The 25,116-nt window shown below is 37.9% G+C and overlaps 1 protein-coding gene across 4 annotated transcripts in view; it reads right to left on the bottom strand.

Annotated features, from left to right (window-relative positions):
- The window catches only part of LOC105212400 (uncharacterized), a 59,847-nt gene that overhangs the window by 11,837 nt on the left and 22,894 nt on the right, over window positions 1–25,116 (bottom strand). For all 4 annotated transcript variants that reach the window (XM_029040642.2, XM_054229049.1, XM_029040643.2 and 1 more), the window contains one exon: window positions 1,962–3,167. In XM_029040642.2, the coding sequence (XP_028896475.2) occupies window positions 1,962–3,074 (1,113 nt within the window). In that variant the 5' untranslated portion in view covers window positions 3,075–3,167. The remainder of the gene's footprint in view (window positions 1–1,961; window positions 3,168–25,116) is intronic.

Below are 25,116 nucleotides of genomic sequence, written 5' to 3'. Positions count from 1 at the left end.
GTTGTACGGTTGTTCGATTGTTCGGTTGGTCGTTTGGTTGAAAGAGGTCGTGTTCGTCAGTGATGAGGTCGCCGTTAGAGTGTGGTCATGTACGGTAGTTGCAGTTGAGGTGAGTGTTTAACGGCGGTGATGGTGGATTTTGGCGCGGAGTCCAGGCCAGAGGGCGGGATACAACCATGCCAGAGTGCGTTCGTGCGTGCGTGCGTGCATGCAGTTCATTTGTAGTTGTTGTTGTGGTTGCGTTGCATTATCGTCATGTTGTTGTTGTTGTTTTTCGTTAGTGGAATTTTTTTTCGTTGTCATGCAAGAAATAAAGAAAGTGGAACGGAAATATTGGCTTTGAGAAATTGCATGGTTTCTTGCGAAAGTGAAAAGTAAAAATTTTGCGTGACTCAACACTTAACACTAAAAGCGAATTGCATGTCTTACAAATCGCAAATTGCGCTCACCGACAAACGGGCAGAAGCAGCAGCAGCAGTAGCAATAACAATAACCATAAGTAGGTGTATGCACACATAAAACAAGGCTCGCTCGCTCGTCAAGAGTTGTTGTTGCCGCAGGAAATTTCCAAACAAACTTTCTGAACACAAAAGTTGAACATTTCGCAAAAATGCCAACGAGAAAAGTGTGAAATGAAATGTGAATGGTGAATGGTGAATAGTGAGTTGTGCGAACGATTTAAAAAATTTTCAACATCCTGACAGCAACAAAAAGGCTGCTCGCAACAATCAAGGAAATGCTAAGTACATACGAATATTCTGTGCTGCCTGCCATGCCTTACCGTCTTCCCTTCTTCCTGCCGCCCGTCTATGCCTCAATCGCCGCGGGTAATTCGACATTTTTCTGCCTTCACTTCAATGGCAAGCAACCTCATCAGTTGTGGTACCTGCCTTAGGCCAATCGGTAGTTAGGCTATTAAGCAACAACAACTGTTGTTTTTGTTGTCGTAGGTCGTTGAGTAGGCATTGCGTGACTTGTTTGCTCGTCCGACAGCTACAACGCATTGCTGTTTTCGCAAGCCATTGTGTGTAGCCGACGTTTTTGCTGCGAAAGCCTCTCCCATCACGCCAACGACGGTCCTTGCCGCTGTTGTTTCCGTTTGCCCGTAACTGTTACCAACAGCTCGTCGACGTTGGCGCTGGAAAATCGACAACAATTTGCCAAATTCAAACCGATTTATTGGTGAGTATATCACTGCAACACTTCATTGTTCTCGACCCAGAGTCAGCAAGTGAAGCGCAGGGGGCGTGGGTGAAGGTTGAATGTGTGTATTTGAAAAGCAAAAAGCAATTTGACACTACAAAGGAAATGTTGGAAGTGTATTTTGAAGTCATATATATTAAAGGCTTCGGAATTTGACACATTTTTAAAAGGATTGAGTGAGGTAAGTTGTCTGGGATGTGTAATTTGCAGACCCTTGTGACTTGTTGAACCAAATTCCATCTTAATAAATTAGGTTCGCGAGCTTTATGTCGAGATACATTGTCTTGGCAGAAACATTTAGCACTCAGGCGATAAATTTTGGTGAGGAGGGACAAGAATTCACTAATAATTTAATTGTAACCCTCACCTTTGATGCTTAATTTGGCTCCTACTTCAGTAAAGTGGGGATATTCTCGACACTATATAGTACCATTCTGAATGGCAAAGAGCCAGAGAGTCTCTTCGGGATTGTTCCCAAACTAAAAACACCTCTTGGTTTTACAAAAATACAGAGGAACCAAAAACAGGATCAACAATCCACAACCGATATCTAAGCCAAGAGCGATAAAGATCCATTTCATATCATGATTAACGATCATATAATGATCAACAATTTACCCAATAAAAAGTATAGAACTAGACGCTAACCGACAATTTATTTAAAATATGCCAAACTCACAGCTAAAATACGAGTAAGTCCACCACAATTATCTAACTATGCAACACGCATATTGCTATGCTGACATGACAGCACTTACCTCCTTTCTTGAGGGGCCCTCCTGCAACGGCATCACATCGAATACCTTCGCGTTGCCATCCAAGTATTCTTCACAGTGACGATGCTGCTTGACAATGACGTACTCAGTGGCATGCATCAGCCGGTTGCCACACAGAGGTAGTGCGCCACCACCACTGTTGGCCGGCACCGTTAGCGCCATGGGAAGGCAGCCGCCAATAGTCAATTCATCGCTCGCAGCGAGCAATGGATCGCAATTTTCTTTGGTATGCGTTGATGTTTTTATTAACGTTGATTGATTGATGGCTGTATTTGCCGTGCCATCGCTGATGCTGGTAGTGCCCATCATATTGTTGTTGGTGTTGTTGTGTTTGCCGCTGTTGACATTAAACATATGCTGTTGTGGCTGCTGTTGTTGTTGCTGGTAGTGTTTTTCCTGCAATTGCTGTGCGTTTTGATAATTGAGCAACGCGCCAATCAAATCCGCACACGTCGTATTCGCGTCCACACCCGCCACCCAGTGCTTCTCACCGTCCACCCAAACAGCCACATTGTCGGACAGCGTCTCCATTGAACCGAACGAGTCGCTCTCATCATCGTCAACATCAACGTCCACAGCGTTCAGCATACTCGTAATGCCGCCCGTCGTCGTCACACCTGTGCGCGTGTCAACGGGAAAATTAACATCGCCAACAGCGGCAGCAACAGCAGCAACAGCAGCCGTGGCGGCGACTCTATCTCTACGAGTGAATACGTTGCCATTGCTATCGACATTGGCCTCATCATCATCGCCAACAACAACAGCGCTATCGACACATGTGGCAACGCGGGTCGGCCCGGTGGCCACTTCATTACGTTGGTGCACCCTTTCATGCAATATTCCACCGTCGCCCGCATGCTGGGGCGCGTGGTGCGCGTGTGTGTAGTCGGCAAAACCAATATTTATCGCTCTGCCCATCGTTGTTTGCAATGCTGTTGCTGTTGCTGTCGTTGGTATTGTATTCACCAGTGCTGACGGCTGCGGGCGAAATGGCTGCCGCCTGATTGGGTGGTGACCGTTGATGTTGGTGCCGATGAGGTTGGCGTTGGTCCGCGTCAATTGATTTGTATCTTTGGCCGCCATGGTCGCTGTCATCGTAGCTGTCGCCACCGTCGCTCGACGCTTGCTCCTGCTGGCCTAACTGTCTGATTGCTTGCCGACTGCCTGCCCGTGCACGGACAATTTTTGCTGAAAATATGGGAGAAGAAGAGTAGGAATATGCAATGAATTACAAAAGCGATACAACAATGAATATATCAACTCACATAAAAAAATATATAAAGGGTTCTTCAATAGTACCGTCGAGTTGGAAAAGTAATAATTTTATCAGGATCCATATTGAACACCTATATGTACCTAACTCTTTCTAAGAGGAATGAATTACAGCAAAGACAGTCGAATATCTCCAATACGAAGTTAGATTTTAAAGTCGGACGAGGTCTCCAAGTTGGTAATATGGGTAAAGACTGAACTGCTCAGAAAGATTTCGTCTTTTAAGGACAGAAAAACAAGTATGTTGAGATTCATTCATTCACAAGCGTCAAGCATAAAACTTATAGAGATTTTTGGAACTACTCATATTAACGAAACGCAGTTGGACGTTCCCCAGTAACATCTATGACACGCTTACTCGATGAATCCGTTATGTTCTCCGATAAAGAACACAATTTCCAATTATATAGGAATTACTACTATAAGTTTTCACACCACAAACCCTAGACCTTAGAATAAATAGTAAGTAAGTCTCTCCTGGAACAGCCAGTTTTAACTTAACCCAACTATGTCAGTATAGTTCAAAGACTGACATTTATGGAACATTTAAACTAAAGTTTGTAATTTCTGTAAAACTGCCAACCGTATAACCCTTTATATGGCCTCACAAACATTGAGGGCTTCATAAATCGCCTAGTGAATATACTGCATAACAAAAAAGTGGAAAAAAGTCGGAGGCGTTCGCATGAATTGATTTATTTTGGCGTATTAACTAGAAATGTGAGCATGAACGGCCAAATGATGTGATGTCTGATTTGATTAGTGTATTGAGAGCATGAACAGCCGCTTACACATTGCACCCACATACACACAGAGACACACAAACACCAGCGATACAACCAATTACCGGCAAACGCGCGACGGAGCTCACCAACCAAATAACCAACAATAGCAAATCCGATTAATGGCTGCTGCAGTTGGTGTTGTTATTGTAGTCGCAGCTTGTTACAGGAAAGCACACACATCCATGAGCAGATATTGAATTGTATCATATACAAATAAATTGCATACAAATTTATATTGTCATAATGTGTAGGTGTCTTTTGTTATTGTTGTTGGTGTGGGTGTAAAATTGATTGGCTCTGTCGTTAAAAGTATCATTCTAGGGAAAATTCAAATTGGTTAGTGATTTCTTGTGTTGACGATGTACTAAAATATCAGTGCATAATAGAGCTGGTGCTTTCTCATTGCTATTGAGCTTCCATCTATTGAGCTTGTCATAAACGAGAGTATAATACTTAAATACGTAATGTGAAGACATCTTCTGTGAATCAGTGATATTCTAGTGTCCCATTAATAATAAAATTCATTCGAATTGATTGATGTGCCATTCTGAACAGAAACTGATTTATTTAGGTGGAAAGTTATTTGAATGTGTTGCTATTTTTCTGCTTATGGCTGTATAATTTGAAATTGAGTAGCTAAAACAAGTATGGAGCAATTCACAACTCATATCTTTATATGGAGACAATTTTATTGTTTTATATTTATTGAGAGCACTAATAAGTAAAACATATTGAGTTAAACAATGAAACTAAGAGTCAATAGGTTTTGCTCTTCTGTTTGGCTTTTGAGGCTCAAAAGAGCTCAAAACTGAGTAAGAGCTCAAAACCCTCCTATATGCTGCAAAAAGTTGCTCGAATTGACGAATTGCTTTGAGCACAATTCAAATTTTATGTCTAATTCGATTTGTTTAAGGTATAGTTACCGAAATGTTACAACCTCAGTCTTGCGAACACTGGATAGTAGAAGAGCTGTGGCAGTTTGCGTCCTACAGGATTCCTAACCTCATCGCTTGTATGTCTAGTCCGTATTGTCCAGGGAATACTCCACTATTGCGGAGTAGTGAGCCTTTTTAAGAGCAAGTAGTTCAGCCGATTTCTTAAAAGGATTTCGAAACCGAGAAGAACTCCTTTACCGAACTATCGAGAGCTTCAGTGACAGAGTCTAAGAGGACAACGGCGACCGATTCGCTTCCAGAACTAGTGTAATAGGAACACGGGTGGTCTTGCTTGCGAATTGATCAGCTCTGCAGTTTCTCGCGATAACCCTTCTTAGATATTACTTAACTCGCTTTGAGCATACATTCAGTAAGCCATAATTGCCGCTCTACTATCGTAGGAAGAGCAGAGAAGAAGCTGGCCTTCTGGTAGCAAAGGATCTTAGAAGTAAGATATATATTTTTCTATCACCAACTAGTCAACATAAATTTATGTATATCTAGAATTCCCTGCCCCAAATGGACCTAGTCAGAATTGTTTCTTTACAAACAAAAAACTGACAATTTTCATAGAAACGGGAGTGCTCGTTGTGATATGATAACTTTGCAAGCATCGATTGTAAGTTGAATACGAATTGGTATCGAAATACAGACAAATTAACAAACAACAAGAAAGGAAGGTCTAAGTTCGGGTGTCACCGAACATTTTATACTCTCGCAATTTATTTATTTCAATTTATTAATATAACAAACAATATGACTCACATATTCGGCATATATGTATATGGTATACATTGAATGTTTGAAAACCCTAATATTAAGTATATGGGAGATAGATGACCCGATTTCACTCATTGTTGGCACTTAGACATATTATTAGAAGAAACATATTCCCTCAAAATTTCTTCAAAATATCTGAGATACTTTACTATAATTTTGGTAAAAAATTTGTTAGAAATACCTCATATTCGATAAATAGGGTCTTGAAAACTTATGGACCGATGTGGACGATTTTGAGACTGTATAAGGAAATATCTGAGAAAAACGACTCCTCGACTCGTTGATGTAGCCTTAGTAGTTTACGAGATATGAACAAAAAACTTAGTATGGGGCGGGGCCACGCCCACTTTCCCAAAAAAATTACATCCAAATATGCCCCTTCCTAGAACAATCGTTTGTACCAAATTTTAAGTTCATAGCTTAATTTATGGCTTAGTTACAGCTCTTTATGTGTTTTCGGTTATCGCCATTTTGTGGGCGTGGCAGGGGTCCGATTTCGCCCATCTTCGAACTTAACCTCCTTATGGTGCCAAGAAATACGTCTTCCAAGTTTCATCAAGATATCTCAAGTTACAGCTTGCACGGACGGACGGACAGACGGACAGTCAGACATCCGGATTTGAACTTTACCCGTCACCCTGATCATTTTGATATACATAACCCTATATCTAACTCGTTTAATTTTAGGACTTACAACCAACCATTATGTGGACAAAACTATAATACTCTCGTAGCAACTTTGTTGCGAGAGTATAAAAATCTTGAAAAATATTGATTAACATTTCAAAATCCAATTAAAATCTCATTCATTTCTGTATTAGAAAAAAATAGAAATTTACTGTATATCGGAACTCTTTCTCTCTATTTTTCAAATAGGTAATACTACCCACTGCAACATACTAGTGTGAGTTTTTTGATGAAATTAGAGAAATACATTCATAGGTAAGTACATACTATATGAATATATGTATATAGTTATATTCGATAATATTTTAAATAATTGCGGTAATTAATTGCACAGTCCTCAACAAAATTTACCGCCGCCCATTAATTAGCAAAATTAGCTTAATTTTGAGGCGGCTCATTTTTAAAAGACTCCAATTCGACAAAAGTTTTTACACATAAACTACACAACAACAATTAACGCTAGTTTTGCTTTGAGCGCATTTACTAATAGTTTGTAATTGAAAGGAATAAAATCTATATTTATATGTACATATGTACAAGTGAGAAATATGAAAAACTGATAAATCGCGCAATAATTGAACAATTACTTATGAACATTAATCAGCATTAATTACAGTTAAATATGATTTTCCTGCGCATTTAACACTGTAATTGTATTTAATTCAATTAAATGCGCAAATTCAAAAGAAATGCCAAAAAAAGGCGACCACTTTGCGTGTCGCGCTGGCATTACGGAGAGCTTATGAGCTTATTTCGAGAAATCCATCAAATGAAGCCAAATTTCATGAACTAAACAAAGTGGTTTGCGTGTGATATGCTCGGAATGTGTCGACGCACACCAACACACAAGGCGCATAGCACGCGCATAACTTCTTACACCACAGGACATTAAATCATGTCCTCGCCTTATTGTTATGCGAGCACTTTACATACACGCATGTAAGTGTGTATGTCAAGAGTTCATGGGTGTGTGTGTGTGTGAGCTCGCACTGACAGCCTTATTATTACATGGGAATAAACGCTGTTAATAAATTTCAAAATTCCCCTCGAAGGGCACTCAACACACTCAATGAGCTTTTGACTTGTGCGCCACAGACAAACACATACACACATATATATGCATATGTATGTATGTATGTATGTATGTATGTATGTATGTATGTGATATCCATCAACGCAACTGCTGAAGTTTAATTTAGGGTTGGCATTTACTCATTTCCTTGCTCATATTCGTGCATATTTGAGTGCGGTTGATATGTATTTTCAACTTATACTTCAATCAATTGAACGGCTCTTTAATGCCACAAGCGCTGTTGAAATTAATTTTTCCAATAAATTGTGGGCACGCATGATAATTACGTAATTGGGGCATTTTACAAATGATGGGAGAACAAATTGAATTGGTATCTTCAATTTTAGCTTTAATTTTTTTTTTTTAATAAATAAGAAGGGAATCGCACAAGTTAGTGAACTTAAGCTAATATTTTCACCGCAAAAAGTTTGGTTACAATATATTTGCTGACATTTAATAAAATTTGTCTTCAATTTTAGTCATCAAATCCTTTTAGTGTTAAGTTATGTTATAGGGCAGATCCTTACTATAAAGCCACACAAGATTCCACTTGGATAGTTTTGTGTGATGCCGCAAACTCCTTGAATGGATGCCACAAACCCTCAAGAGCTGACAAAGCGCTTTGAGTAAATCTGATACTAAAGTGGCGTGGGCTTCCTGCAGAAGATTCCTCCGAACTTTAAATTATTCCGAGAAAAAGGTGTCTTCTTCACCGGCTACGTCCCGCCTACATCTCTATCGTAGAGAAGGAAACACGATGCGTTTACTCAGAAATGCAGTGCTCGTGGTTTCCAATGATGTATTCCAAGTATTCGAATATATATTTTAGATATTGCAGAATGTCCCGTTTTGAGCCCTTTTATATACCCAGACTCTCTGAATTCAATATCCACCTTCGCAGCAAATATACATATGGCGCCTGAGCACCTCAAAAGACCTCAAAAGACCTCAAAAATAGGTTAAGATTATGTTTGATCGACGGTGAGAATTCCTTATCTGCCAACTTTCTAAATAGATTTCGGGAACTTCTTTCATAATTCATCCTAAACAACAAACATATATCACAAAAAAACAATTTATAAATAATGTCTTCAAACTGGGTGATATCGAAGATATCCCCATGCGTCACAGAGACCTTAATGAGAAACTTAAAGACACCTCAAGTTGGCAACAGAACCACACTTATTGGGATCCTGTAACTAAAAACTAACAACAACAAATTGAGGGTTTCGAGCATATGCTAGTCATAATCACTTATAGATTATAAAGAATATGAAACTCTATATTTTAACCTGGAATAATGCATTATAATCGGTGGGTGTATGGGTGTATGCATTTGTATATAAATATACTTGATTTGACCTTTCGCATGCCTTTTCGCTGTAAGGTTTTTAATCAACGCTTCAACAGAAATTGTAATTACAATTTTCCACACACATACATACATACATATGTGCATAACAACAACAACAAACTCTGTAATAACAATCTGAAACCTTACGTTTGCGTAATGTGGCCACTTAAATTAAATATGCAGCAACGCGGAGTATTCATAAGGATAAGCAATTTATTTATACCCATTTTGTTGCATATGCACCCTGTATTCAAATGTATTTAAATTAAATTTTTTGCTCACAATCATTGCGATCGACAGCTGTTAAAGTCTGCTGCGCAACGACGCAGCTTAAAAAAAAAACAATAAAAACAACAACAACCGCTGCCAGCATTTAAGCACTGAAAATATTCCCCTTTTAGCGAACAGTTAAAACTCCATTAAATTTGAAAACGAATGCAATTTAAGCGAACTCAATTTTTATCTCTGCTCCGTTTCCCATTCAGTTTTCTGTTTTCGGTGTGTCTTTCGGTGTTTTTGTTCGCATTCGTTGCATTCGTTGCATTTTCGCAGTTTTACCGCTTTTGCTATATTTTTACTGCCCGCACAGCTACTCGTATATTGGTGACGATAACCACACACAGCGATCACTGATACGGAAAGAAACGGGAGGAAAACAAAACTGTTCGAACAATATAAATAACCCTTCGCATTCAGCAGTCAGTCAGACTGGCCACTGAGTCGGTCTATCGGGCGCTTGGTAGGTCACACAACTAGTCAATCAGTCAGTCAGTCAGTTGGTCAGTCATTCGGTTAGTTAGTCAACTGGAACATGCCAAAAGTCAACCTTTGCGAACTGCATGTATATATATTTTCACATACGTACATTTACACACACACATGTCGTTACATATCCCACCGTAGAGTTTGCAGCGGTAAACCTTTAAATTTCACCCGCTTGAGATTTTTCCCTCGCAAGTTGAGCGTTCCGTCGCAAACAGCAAATCGGAAACGACAATGGCGGTCGTTAATGGTCTTTGGTCAAGGAAGAATACACAATCAGTACATTTGTCAATGATGAATTTCGTTATAATTATATTGAACTATGATAAGAAAGGCGACGGCGTTGCTGAGTTAAAGTTGAAGCCTTTTGTGGGGTCGAAAATGGATGATCGATTTGAAAAATAATTTTTTCATTTGGGTAGTATTGAATACTACTAAAACACATATACCATTTTCAAATGGCGTAGACGGTAAATAAATTGTAGAGATAGCCTCGTAAGCCACTTTATTTGAATATTTGGGATGTAATCCTTGAGAATCACCGAATATGTGTTCGAAGACAATGTTAATTAATCACCATGATGGCAAAAATTTAGATAGTATCGGATTTAATGATGTCCGATTTAGCCTGTGTTTTTACATTGTTTAAAATTGTTGATTGTTTAAAATAAGCATTTTCTAACTCCCTTAAACCCCCAAATACTCCATCAGCAATAAGGATTTCTTGAAATCTTCCATGAACATTTTCTTTTAGATCTTCCTTACAAATATTAAAATTGAGTTCTAGATACTGATCTAAAATAATTGACGCAAATACCCAAAATTTCGACAGTACTTGACCTCGGAGGGAAATGGAAGAATAATAATGCATGAGTACGGAATTTGCATTCATAGTATTAATTGTTGTGGACTAGAAGAAGTTACCAACGACGATTACCAAATCAGTTCCCGCTACATTGCATACTGATTAAACCACAGACCCTTACCTAGTTCCAGTCAAGCACACTTATCAAAACATCAGTGCTCAAAACTATTTGTAAATCTTATCAATTCGTCTTTAGAGGCTAAAGTAATAATGAACGGAGTCTTTCCTGAAGCTTCTGCCCACCCTGACAATATCGTATGTAAGGAATATAATTTTGGTTTTCTCTAAAGTAGATCTATTATGGTGGAATTAAAAAATAATAACAATATGTCCGGAGTCTGTCCAACAACAGAATACCACAAAAACATTAAGAATAAAAGAAGTACTCAAGTAGCATTCCTTTAACTTTGCTTCAAAAAAAGGTGTCTTTGATGTTGTGGTACTCGACGTAATGTCAGTAACCCGTGGTAAGTTTCAGAGAGGTAATATCATTCCTTATACCTTTTACTAAACAATTGGAACCAGATATACCTAGATATACTTCTTTGAAGTAACAAACCGGAAATGGTGTCAACTTGCAACACTTCGAAAACCGCTAGAAAAGCTCCACTTCAATAAATGCGCCAGCACTGTATTCGTTTCTTTCTGCGTCATTTTGATGCATTGTGTGGCTATAAAGTTTAAGTATACGACATTAAAGTGAAAGTCGATACGCATTTGACGCCTTTTACGGTACGGTACGGTGCGGTGCGGTGTCATGCCAATGAAATTAAGATCAACATGCGGAATCAAAAATCACAAAGTTTAAATGCCACAAACGCCACAAAACTGTCAACAATGCTCGGTGGTGGCAGAACAAAGACAACAAATACTCGAGCGGGTATTTATAGCAACAGCTCATGTCATTGAAGAACAATTGCTGAAAGCCTTCATATGTCGATGTGTGAGTGTGTTTGCATGCGTGTGAGTGTGGGTTGAGAAAACGTAACACTATAGCAATGACATTAACAACTGCAATAGCAACAACAACAGCAGCAACAATGATAACATCAACGTCAACAAAGTCGAAAAGCGATAGCGCGGGAAAGTCATCGTTGCTGTCAATGACGCTGGTGTCGATGAAGAACATTTGCCACGGTACTTCCGCGCACACTTAGCACACGCTGGATGAGTATTTATTCGTAAATACACGCTTTTGAGCTGCACTTGTATGAGAGTGTGTGTGCTGCATGTAGTCGACTGTGTGTATGGTATTGATGTCGGTCATGAGGCGATATGATACGGTTTCAGTCATTTTATAACAGCTTTTATTCCCACTACACAAGTGTGTGAGTATCTGTGTGTGTGTGTGTGGGTTGTGCTCGCCACTGTTTTCTTATGCTACGCTGACTTTGTTTCTCTTAGCGATTTTCAACAACCTTCTCGGTCTTCATGTCGACTTGTTTTCCTTTTGTTTGCGTATTACTTGCTTTCGTTTTATTCTTCTTCTTCTTCTTCTTATTTTTTATTTTTTAACTATTGTGTGGAGCAAACATGAAAAAAGGGTAAATGCCCGGAAGTATGAAGTACTGCCTGACAATGATGAGCGGAAGTGAGTATACATATATTGAGAGAAGTCAAGGGCCATTGCGAAAGGGTGTGGGAATAATGTGCATAGAGTAATGAAGAAGCTCTACACATGGAATAGTTTTACACTTAGATTCAGTGCTACAATTTAATTTCATTTCACAGTGGTGTCTTCTAAGTTCAGATTATATATTGGAAGCCAAAAGTTGAGCAGAGAGAGAGAGAGAGAGAGAAAGTCGTCACTGTCTACTACTCATGGAAGACAGTCGTATCCATAGTATTCTACGGGGACTTTGTATGTTACAAAGCGGTAGGAATAGATAAACTCGCTAAAGAAATCTCGAACTCGATTTCGAGGGACTCTTATCAGTATTTGTGAAGGAATTCGAGGAAGGACGCAGTGAAATTCTTGCAGGCTACGGTTCCATCCCTGATTAATCAGACCATTGCATCAACAAACAATCTGTGCCTCCTCGTTAATGATAAACATATGGATAAAGCAACTCTACGGCCGGAGCGAAGCCCATATAATGGACTGATGAGGGAGTCTACTGTCTAGAGATTCCAATTAATTCTATCAATTGATCCCTAAGCTATTATTATAATTTTAAACAGAGATCACCACCACTTTTTAGTCGATTAATTCAATACTTCGAAAATCCGACTCTCGAGAAGAGAAAAAATATTGAACTTGCCTGTGTGGGATCGGCTACATATTTCCGAAAATGAATCATACTTCCTAACCTTGTAATGGTTTCATCAGCGACTGGTTATATAAAGTGACCCAGTTGCACTCTTACATTTTGCCTACACTTTAAGCAAATGTTAACCACTGTGCACTGATTCGATCGCCTTGCTTATTTGTCCGTCAGCTTGTATCACGTCTGTTCGTCTGTCCTTCTGAGCATTTGTTCATTCGTTTATTTGTTTGTTTATTCGTTTGTTTGGTCGGTTGGCTGCACAGTTGTGTTGACCATCAAGTCAGCCATCCATCCGTTGCAACAACAGCACATACGCACATACATACAGTCAGGAGTACATACATATGAAGACACCAGCGAGTGTGCTAAAATTGAGTACAAAACGCCAAGCAACGATTTATACTTTTTCTGCAACTGCTGCTTTAAGGAAATGTGAGAATGTTGCGTGGACAAAATTGTATCTAAGTATCTGCGTCAGCGGCCAAACAAGCACACACTCACGGAAACGTCTATAGCCTGATAAGGCCTTGTTGCACAGTCCAGTTGTGTTTCAGCTCGTCGATGCTGGCTGCTGTGAGTTGTAAGTACGCATTCGCTAAATGTTGCTACAACAACAACCACACACGCATTTTGATGCAGTAAACGCTTCTGACCATTTGCGCGTCGTCTGCTAGGAGATTTGGTCTGCCATCTCCTCATTGGTATGTGTGCATGGCAATGTAATTCTTTAAAGCCAAAGCAAAGCTGATTGCCGGAGCAAAAGACGCGCCCGCCGAAGACGATAGCAACGGAATGGATGTGCACAATGTTGTTGATAGAATTAAATGGAAGAAGAAGAATAAGAAGAAACACACGAAAATTGCTTGTCATGTTTGCAGTGTGAAGCGAAGCGAAGAACTAGAGCGAGTGACCGGTGGAAATAAAATGAGCATGTAGAAGTGGGGCGTGAAGTGTGGATGCACACATGATTTGTGAGATTTGGAGTTAGGTGTGCATAGGAGGGTCTAAAAACAATAAGGGGGGTCTCACTGAGGTAGAAAAAAACTGAAATTTTGTTGTTTAGAAATTCGACGATTTTTGAAAAAGATATTTAATATGTAGTAATAAAACCACGCAGTTTTAAAGGGGTAGAGTAGTAGTAGTCAACAATGTGATCGATTCGATGAGATTGTCATAAGCACTTATGTATATTTTGTCTAATTATAATTTTAAAGAGCTGAACGGGTCCGAGAATCTCCAATGTGACAGAGAGGAATTTTTTCAAAATGATGTGTTTAGCAACTGCAACTAATAGACCCCTTCGAACTCCAAAAATATATGAAGTGAAGTTTCGAAACATCAATATTTGTATCTCTCTATTCAAAAAATGAAGAGAAAAATTATTTTAAATGAAGATAGAAATGTTTCTTTCTAAATAACGCCTAGAAATGACTATTAAACAGACTATTTCGAGAGTACAACTTTTACAGCTTCAGAAGGAGAATACTGGCGAGCCAACAATTGTTTTTGCACCAAATTATTTTTTTCATCAAGTTTTCCACCTTCACTATCCTTCCTAGTTCCGCCACTGTCTTCTACCTACATTTTTTACACAACTATGCATGCATGCGCTCAGTTAGCGTTGCATGTAGCGGCGCTGTGCGTACAATCGGAGTGCGGCGTTGCATTGTCGTCGTCGTGGCTTTTATGAATGAACAGGAAGTTGCCATCCAACAATGGCTATAACAACCCGAGCGCCAACATTGACAAAAAGATAACGGCCACAAAGGCATTGTAGAAGTGTTTGAAAGAGGAAGCGAAGCGAAGGCAGCACTTTGAATATTGGAAAATGCATGCAAGTGCACCAAAACAGTGTGAGTCGAAAAGGTGTGGAAAGAGGATAATAGTTTTTGATTTTAGATTTTAGACTTCACTCAAGTTATATACAACATTTGTCTAAATATTGAATTATTGAACATTTATTGGAACAGAAAAGTCTGTTTACTTTATTATTATTTATTATTTCGTGAACATTTCCGCATACTTTTGAAACTCACTGTAGTTGCAACCACGAGCAATCTTGCTATGATTGTTCTTTTGCATACTTCAAAATTATTGGTGGAACATTTTACTGTTCGCAAATATTATTGCAACCTACAAGGTATAAAGTTCAATTCATGCTCTCAGAGAACGAGATTGCAATATTTTGAAACGTTTGAAAGGTTAAACACATATTGTAATTGTAGAAAGTGAAAACATAAAAGAGTATTCGCTCAATATTTTGTGTAGAAAAGCTGCAAACTTATCAGAGTGGGAACAACATGTCTCTCCGCAATGGAAAAGTGGTCATCGAATGAACACGGTAGGCATTGGACATCGGCCCGTACCTATGTGACTGCGAGATCGTTCTGGCCTATGGTGAATCGCATGAGATACACTGTGCTATTTGCTCTAAGTGAGGTTCAGTTGGCCGCAATGATAGGAGGCCATTGTCCGAGGGGCTGACAAGCTAAATATTCTGTCAGATGCAAATTTCAAAAGAAGAGGAGATTGATATATTGAGACACTTTCAACTTCATTGACCAGCTTTCGCTAGCCTACGGCTGAGACATCTTGGCAGGTCAAAATTCGGAAAAACAGCTGAACTGTCTCGATTACAAATTAGTTGCCTGCACAAATTCATGAAAGGCTCAAAGCGATTTGTTGTCACTTGATTGTCTTGGGCATACATACATTATGAGGAGTTTTTGGCATCACAAAGGACCGGCTTTAGCTGCTTGTATAGAAAAACAGATACTTTTGCTAAAATATTTGTAAAAAGTTTTCACGAACAGATGAAGAAATATGAAAATCATTATTTTGGAAATTTGAAAGTTGAAAGGTTCATTCTCTCGGTCATCAAATCGATTTTTTTGTTGGAGATGAATTGAAGAAATTGTATTTTCGTGGTGGTCACGTTTTGTCTTCAGATACTGTTATTTTATTAATACTTCTTCAAAATAAATTCTGGGCTTAACTCAAAACTAATCCCCTTTATATTTTTTTCAATAGAAAAGTTTTTCGCTCTGCCGAAATTTAAAAAGTTAGGTTATATTCTATTGCCGATATCCGGAATGGGATCATACTTGAACTATTACTAAAGACAAGTGATTTGTGTAACCCCTTTTGTTCTATCATCAGCTTGAAATGATGACTTGTGAAAACGGAAGCTTCACTGGAACAACTCAAGCCCAAACAGAACTTAAAATACCGATTGGGCACTTTTGGCAAATAAAAATTTATTTTAATCAAAAACTATTGGTCTCATTACCGTTATGCGGTATTATAGGAAGGGATTCTTATCTTTAAATACAAACGATTTCAAGCGCTTAATTCCACATATGCACGCAAATAACTCGGCTTTAAGTGAGAATAATAAAACAGCAACAACAACTCGGCTTTAAGTGAGAAAAATAAAGCGACAACAACAACGACATTGGTAGGCAATGCCGTGTGGCATTTGTGCCACTTCCATTGAACTGCTGGGTCTACCGGCCATTAACTCGCCGAACAACGTCGAAAGTACAAATGCTCGTATGCGCGGAATATAAAATACGAGAATACAGAAATAAAATGAAAATGTTTAAATAAAATCAAAAAAAGCGTATGAATGTGTGAGCAAAGGTCGCTGGGCGGCGTAAAAGGGGTTATAAAATACCTTTTATTATTGCAACTCATTCATAAACTCGACTTAAATGGCGAAATATGATGGCACATACAATAACAATAACAAGAATATCGCCGCGCAGCGAAAGCAACGTACAGACATACAAATAAACCCACACGCGCGGCGGTTGCTGCTACGCGCCTTTTATATATTTGAGCTGTCGACGCTTTTGAGCTTTGTTGCTGTTGCTGTTGCTGTTACTGTTGACTGCTGATGGCCATAATAATGAAATGAAATGGTTATAAAAGTATATAGGCATATGTGTGAGTGCGCGCATTACGATCGCTATTGCTGCAACAACGCAAAGAATCAGTCGAGCGTTGGAGCGTAAGTGTGGGTCAGAAGTGCTAACAACTAGAATGGTGCCGCGTACGCCGATTGCAACAGCCACGAAATAATTTTAAACAATTGCGAAACTAGAATGACTGCGGAGAAGCGGAAGAGAAGAGCAGAGGAAAGAAAGACGAAAACGAAGAAGAAGCCACACATTTAATGAAACAGTAAAGTGACCAATAGCCGTCAGCGTCTGCTGCCCCGCTCTTATTAGTCCATCTTTCGCTGAAGTGGTTCTGCCGGCGTTATTGGTTGGCTCTTTGTATTGCTGGCTTATGGCTACTGAGTGCCAGCTGCTCTTCTGTGGCATTTCACGCTACACTAGTCAGTACCTAAGTGATCGTTTCGTCTTAAAAGTCGGCAGTTAGCTTAAGCAGAAGCCGCCGTTTTGCTTTATTACCCATAATAAATGCATATGTGAATATGGGAACTTTTGAGGTCCGACCACACACATACATCCAGCGTACACAATAACAAACGACTATGTAGCCCTTTAGGAAATAAATCTCAATTTTCGAAGCGGAAAATATCACTCAAATATTACATACAATTAAAAAATTACAATTCCGCTGGCATGTTGTTATTAAGCATATATTTAAATACATTTTATTAGACAAATTTCAAATATACGCCAAAAAAGAGATAGAAGGGGTGCATAAAAATTTTTAACATATGAAATGTTTGTTTATACCCGTGCGAAGCCGGAGCGGTCGTGATCTTGAAATGACATCACGTGATCAGGGTGGGGTCATTGACCTGTAAAAAAATATCACGTGGCCTTGAAATGACCTCACGTGATCAGGGTGGGGTCATTGACCTGTAAACAAAAATATCACGTGACCTTGAAATGACCTCACTTGATCTGGGTGGGGTCATTGAACTCACTCACAAGTGTAATCAAAAATATCACGTGACCTTGAATTGACATCACGTGATCTGGGCGGGGTCATTGAACTGTAAACAAAAATATCACGTGATCAGGGTGTGGTCATTGACCTCTTGGGGTAACCGGATATAATGTTACCGGAACCGGAAATGGGGTATCCGGAACCGGATATGGGGTAACGGGATATGAACGATGAAACTGGAAATTGGGTAACCGGAAATGGGTTTTAGGAACCGGAAATGAGGATATTGCCGGAACCGGAAAAGGGGTGGCTGAATATTGTCACTGGAACTGGAGGTGGGGCATCCGGAAACGGAATGAGCCAACTGAAACCAGATATGAGAATGATGTATCGGAACACTCCAGAAAGTGCTTCGTGACGAAAGCAGCGTCAGCTTCAGGGTTTAACATAAATATGTATGAAAAATGGTAAATTTAATATAAAAATTTCTACAATTTCCTGCAGGCACTCTTACATAAATAACTATGTGGGCATCTCTGTGTATTGCTTTAAGCATTTGCTCGCAAGCAACTCTGTTGCCATTTTATACTTTCGGCGAGGTTGAGCGTGAATGATATGAACAATAAATGTTTAAGTATGAATAAGTGTTAAAGTACAAATATATTTAAAGAGCCCAGTAACAATATAAGTTTCTCCGCCAAAGTGTCTACAAATGTACATATGTGTGTGTGTGCGCGTGCATTGCGGCGTCTGCTTTATATATGATAATTAATTTTCCACACTGTAATTACGCTCTAGGTTAATGTGGAAAGAAGATAAAGCCGAGATTGATGTGGAAGTGGCAGTGGAAGTGACGGCGTTGGCGGGAATGGCGGCACGCGAAGTGAGTAAAGGCTTTGCAGCGCTGCCGGCAGTGCCGGTTTCGCTCCAATTCTCCGCGTAAATATAATTTTCGTGCGTTCTTCACGTTTTTATTACATTACAACTTTTTTTCTTTTGGCTAAGGGAAAACTACATACCAATGTGCACGTGTATGTATGTCTACGAAGAGGCTTATGATTGAGCGCTTGCTTAAGTATGTATGAAACGTACGTTATATACTTTAAAATGTTTGTATGTTTCTTCGTATGTTTATGAGCAACAAGTACGTGCAGCCAATTACTCCATAATGTACTATAAGTGACCACGTAAGGGCTTTCGTAACTACATACATATGAACTTCAACGGAACTTTTAGCCAACTCATTGGTCAAGTCATACGTTTGAGTATATGCAAGCTGATTGAATTATAATATGAAAAAGTTTAACAATTTTCATAATTTTATTCAATAATTTTCGACACCTTGATTGTAGATAATGGTACTTAGCAACAATCCTCTGAAAAAGCTGCCTCATCATATTGATGAGCGTCGAGGTGAAATATCACTCAATTTTCGATTTAATAGTGATTCAAGTCATATTCGCAAAGTCGATGGATTTCATGGAAACTATGCATCTACTCTTTGCAAAAACTCGCTCGTAGATTCAACAAATCGTTAAAAGCCTACTTTTTTCGCAATACTTAAAAACTTCATCTGACTTGCTAACGGTCTTGGGAGGGGATTTAATCTAAGCTTTAAAAAGTCTCAGGAGTTAATAGATCAAGATCAGAAAAAGTGATAGCAATCACCAAACGTTATACATAATCGCATAGATCTCTAAGTCCAATGGAAAATAACAAAGGAAGATCCAAAATATTAGAGATCATATTATGTTAATTTACTAGAACAGCAAAAGACGATGAAATTTCGGTAGAAGTGGCATAACCAAAAACACTGTACCGGGAACACAATTAGAGGCAACTGAAATAACTACTTGAAGCCTAAAATAAAATTAGGATATACCTCCTCAAACGTCGAGACCTTATCTAAGAACTAGGAACTACGAGAAAAAAATATATACACAGTATATCGCCAAAGGTATAGAAATAACGGGCAAAATAAAATAGGCAAAGGCCGATCTCATATGCAGTTGATACTGAGAAATGCTCTTGATATGAAATGTTATGTTGTTAAATGATCTGAGAAAGTCTCCAGAACTACCCTCGTTTCTAAAAGTAATATCTTTGCATAGGCTATAGCTATCGCTAGATGCTGTTTGCTGAACAAAAGAAGTCTTTAACCAGTTCATCCAACATTAGGTTAAGGAGATATTTCTCTCAATGAATGAATAGACAGAGGTCACGAAGTGTTGTTATTGCATTTAAGCCAAAAACAAAAGCCTCATAACAAAAAAGAACAATTTCAATAAACAATTAGACAATTAAAATTTATCAATTAATTCAATACAAATTTAAATTAAGAATGAAGAGAAAGTATAATTATGTACTTATATATCTTGTAAATATTTTCCGTTAAGCAATTACAACATTTGACAAATAGTACAAGCGTATGTACATATTGACTATACATATCCGACTGTGTCTATCAACTTGTAAGCACAAATTGCCTCCGAAAGATATCATTTGCCATGACAAGCCAAACGATAATTAGTAAATTAATTTTAATTTGTATTTTATTGCTTTCCAACTCAAATTTCTACTCTCCCTTCATTTGGCATTCGGCATTCGTACACAAACAAACACACACACACACACTCAAATAGGCAGAGACTGAAAACTTTCTATTTTAATATTTTATAAAAATGAGAGAAAAAAAATTACCGTAATATAAATACAATTGTGGCTGCGGTTGGGGGCTGTCAACGTATGGGCCGCATGGCTCGCTCACAGAGCGCGAACGAGCGTGGAAAAACAGCGAAAGTACACAGAACTTTTTCACATACATACATATTTATGTCGGCATGGATGTGTGTGTGTGTGTTGCACATAAAATATGAAAAGCCGCGTGAGTGCGCTGTATTTTTTTCCAAACGAAATTTTTACGCTTGACAATTTGTTAATTATACACTGTCAGGCGGTGTTCACAATATTTACTATTCTTCCACATTTTGCGGTCGCCACAAGCTATAAATACACATGAATGCTTGTACATATGAGTATATACGAGTTTGAGTGCATATCTGTGTGTTGTATGTGTGTGTTTGCTGCAGTTTATCAGCGTGTATGTATGTTTATATTCATATGCAGTTCATCAGGTGAATGCATTTAAGTTTATATGGATGTGTGTGTGTATTTCTGGGACTCTTTTGTTTTACTTCTTTATCGTTATTATTAAAATGCCATTGCTGGTGGCAAATTTGAAGTATTTGTATTTTGTTGTCGCATGTTGTCGATAAAATTGCCACTTCTGTTGCTGCAGTTTGCATGCAGGCGCTTGTAAATGAATGTTTGTATGTATTTATGTCTCAATAATGTCTTTGTTATTTATAATATGAACAAATCTTTCAACATTTCCATTGTTACTAATAGCAACAGTTTATTTCTGAGTTTTAACTGTTTGCAAATATGTATTATTTGTACCTATGAGTGAGTATGCTTGACTTTTATGATTTTTTTTATTACAATGTGTTACTGAGCTTCTTTTTCGGTTTAATTCATATTGAGAATTTTAATTTAGTCTTCAGTATTAGAACACTTATGAAAATTATTGAAAATTTTATTAAACTTATGTTTTACGGAAATAATTTTTGGATAGATCATAGAGCAAAAATGAGGTCACAATAGATAGACTGATTAATCTGACAAGTCTTTAGGTGGTAAAAGAATATCTTATTGAACCAATTTCTTTCAACCCTTGTCTTTGTTGGACTAATGAGTGTAACGATCTTGATATTTCTCAGTCAAAATAATCTTAAAAGCTTATCGTTAAAAGATGTATACATATATACAATGATCTCTTAATATTATCATAGAATAACACCAGCTATCCAATAAGATTTTCTCTCTTTCATCTCTAAAACATTAATATCATCGGTATAAATTTCAATTATTTATTGCACTTATTCGGATCAACAAAGATCTTAGGTAATCTTCTGTCTGATATTTACTTGATTCTTAGGCGTATAATGATAGATTTACATGGCTCTTCATTATAATGAACACCTTCAATACAAAGCCTTTCTACTGAATTAAATCTTAAAAAACTCAATTAAGCTTTAAGATCGAATGTCTCAGAACTAGAATGACTAATTTTTCTTAAATGAGATATATATTAGGTCTACAACTTCCGTTTGCTTCCGCCGTTTTTTTGTAAATTTAAGTTTTTTTTTTTTTGTATAAAAACGGTTACAAATGTCGATGAGCCTCAGCCGCACTTTTCTTGGAATTAAAAAAGAAGCGTAAAATTTTCCGCAAACGTCGAGAATTCGGCTCAAAAAGTGATATTTTCAGTTAAGAATAAGTTTGTGATGCAAACAGATCTCTACAAATATTTTGTTGGGTTAATGTTGACAAAAATGTCCAAGATCGATATAAAAAAAATCGATTAAATCGACCAGTGCTTGACCCTAGAGACATCTATTGGAAAACGGCGGAAGCAAAGTTGTGGACCTCTAAATCTTAAGTATTTAACTCTATGTCGGAAGTTTGTGAAAGTGCTCTATATATTTGATCAAATAGCTAGCCTAAACTTTAAGTTATTTCTTTGTTTTTGTTTTTTAAGAAACATTTTAATTTCTAGAATCCCTAAATAAGGTGCTTTTAACCAAAAAATGTTACATACATTCTCGAGCGTTGCAAGAAATCATTTTTCAAACTATATATCAAGTATATATTTAGATGGTACATCAGTTTCAATGTAATTTGAGTAGTAAAAATTCCTGATAATAATTTATTAATTATATTGACAAAATTTTAACAACAAAATCGTGAACAATACTATAGCGATTCATTTATATTTATTTCTCTTTCCTTCTCTTTACCTATATCTTAAAATAATTCTTTAGTGTTGCTCTCGTTTAATGTGTTACCCAAAAAGCGTTGAATTTTGTAAAAACTTTAAGCCAAAGAACGTCCGAGTAGGACTACAACATTTCAATATCCTTCCCCCGGACGTTCTTTGGTTTAACGTAGCTACGTAACATGCTCTCATGCGCTCGTGTGTAATTGCGTGGTTATTACTTAACATGCAACAAAATTAATTAATAAAGCAATTTGAAATAATATTCCTAGTATCGCGAACAAAATAGTCGTGCTGAAGCAAAATCACTTGATTGAGATAAGATTATAGCAAAGCACTACATATTGAGACATACGAGGAAATAATGTTTAAGCTTAAGGTATTATGTTATGCTATGATACAATGACATAAAATAGTTACAGTAAACTTTTCGCAATAATAAAAGTCCAAAGAAGCAGCTGTAGCCATTTGCTGTCGTAAAAAATATTATGTTTTGAACTCGTAAAAAATATAGTCAAATATGAAAGCCATAACTATAAAAAGCTCAGCACATTAAATTGCAAAATGTTTCGTGGTTTAAAGTGCGAATATTGCCACTTCGTTTTTTAATTGCCGAAATCTCGAACGAATTGGAATGATGGAATTGACAATATAATAAAGAGCAATGATGATCATTTTGATATCATATCTTGTCATAATTTTTTAGAGAGTTGAAACTTAATTTCCTCGAAGTCTCTATCTCTACCATTTAGTTTAAAGATGCAATTTAGGCAGGATTGAATGCCAAAAGATCTAATAGAGTCAAAATATTACAATAAAGTTACTTAAACATCACGTCGGTTCATATACGAAGACTTTTGTTGCCACAACTGGCAGGCGGGAAAAGACGAAGTGGCGCAAACTCGGACAACACGCTTTATGTTCCTATGTACCACATAAATGAAACATACAAGAATTTGTGAAAGTGATATGAAGGAAATGTAGGAAATTCCCTGTTTCGAGTCGCCCCTAAGAATGCAATGAGCAACACCAAAAGAGAAGTTTCTAATAATGAGCAACAAAAGTTTGTGTGTATGATCTTGAACTTAATATTAAAAAATAACAAATTCTTATAATTCAATAGAAATAGAACGATTATCTCTTTGATGTACTTGATTTGATTACAATATATGTATGTGTGTATCTTAGCTTAAATATTCTAAAGTCTATGTCCGCTGCAACTCAAATCACTCCTGAGCGATAGAAAAGGTAAAATTGTCAGAAGAATTCTGAAAATTGAATTACTTCAACGAGTTTAAATTCCAAAGATAAGAGCTAAGCTCAAAATTTATTGCCTCGAGATTATGAATAAACAAAAAATGGTGAGCAAGCTTTGCAATGAACTCAATATAACAGTACTCGGCCGAGGCTCAAATTCTGCACCAGGCATATCCTAAAACCCGCTCCCTTCCCTACACTCATGTCACACCGACGGCGAGGTCAGTTTGAGTTATGATGCAAAAACTACCACGTCACACATGTTTTGCTTTTGTTTTTGTTGCCTTTTTTCAGACTTGAATTCTGCAGCGCATTCAGCTATGAATTCCAAAGCTCACGGCTTATTTAGTTGGTTTTTGCCAGCCTTTTCATTTTAACACTCGTCCTGACTACTGTAGTCCTTTTTCGCAAAAAGCAAAAGCAAAAAAAAAATAAAAAAGTCCAACAACAAAGTCATTGTTTTGCCCGCAGACGCTGGCGAAAGCGACGGAGCGCTGAAGCGGACAGTAACAATTGCTGCTGTGGCATGACATTTGAAATTGCCGAAGCATGAAATCATATACCACATTTCACATGATTTTTTCGTCTCCACTCGTTTATTGTTCTAAATTTCCCTTCTCGACATTTTTATTTGTGCTCGAAAAAATTATATTAACCAAAGAGTGCAATTGTGCTGGCTGCGACTCCACTGAACCCGTCACCACCAACAGCACCGGCACATGTGACACTCTGGGTGTTTTCACCACCGACCGGTGGGGCGCTGTCACATACACCTGCTTCTGTTTATGTGTAGTGCTATGTATGGCATTTGGACCACAAAAGTTAGGCGCTCGGTTGACTTTTACTAGTTGCTGCAGAGGTTGCTTTGGCTTTGCGGTGCTTGCGGAACTTGCGGTTCAGTGGTTGGTTGGTTATAAATGGTACTCTACCTTAAAGTGATTTTCTCACCTGCAGCAATTGGTAGTAGTTCGGTTCGTGGCGCACTTTAAGCCACCAAAATATTGAGCGTTGACTCAATTTGAGTTAGTCACACATAGCGGTAAACCAGAAGCACCGTAGGCACCTGGGCGTATGACGCACACGCCCGTAAAATATGTAATCAAATGTTCCAAGCACGTGTCAGCGGGTGGGCGAGGAGGTTGTACTAGGCAGTACACTGTTAAGAATTGCGTTTTGTTGTTTATATGTTGGGAAGAAAATTGAAGCATAGTTTCAGCTTACATTGATCAAAGCTAAGAGAGTTTGAGGTGGTTACTAATAGTGGTAATCAATCATATTGACATCTTTTAATGGAAAAAGTTCTCAGTTGGTATAAGAGATGGATTATAATATAATTATGTGTGTTTGGTTAAAAATAGTTGTATATATATAGATAAAGAATCTAAGAACAAATTAGAA

This window comes from Zeugodacus cucurbitae, chromosome 4 (genome assembly GCF_028554725.1).
Source record: "Zeugodacus cucurbitae isolate PBARC_wt_2022May chromosome 4, idZeuCucr1.2, whole genome shotgun sequence".
NCBI classification, from domain to species: Eukaryota; Metazoa; Arthropoda; class Insecta; order Diptera; family Tephritidae; genus Zeugodacus; species Zeugodacus cucurbitae.
Note: the sequence above shows the minus strand (reverse complement) of the source record. Positions and strands in the feature narration are given on the sequence as shown.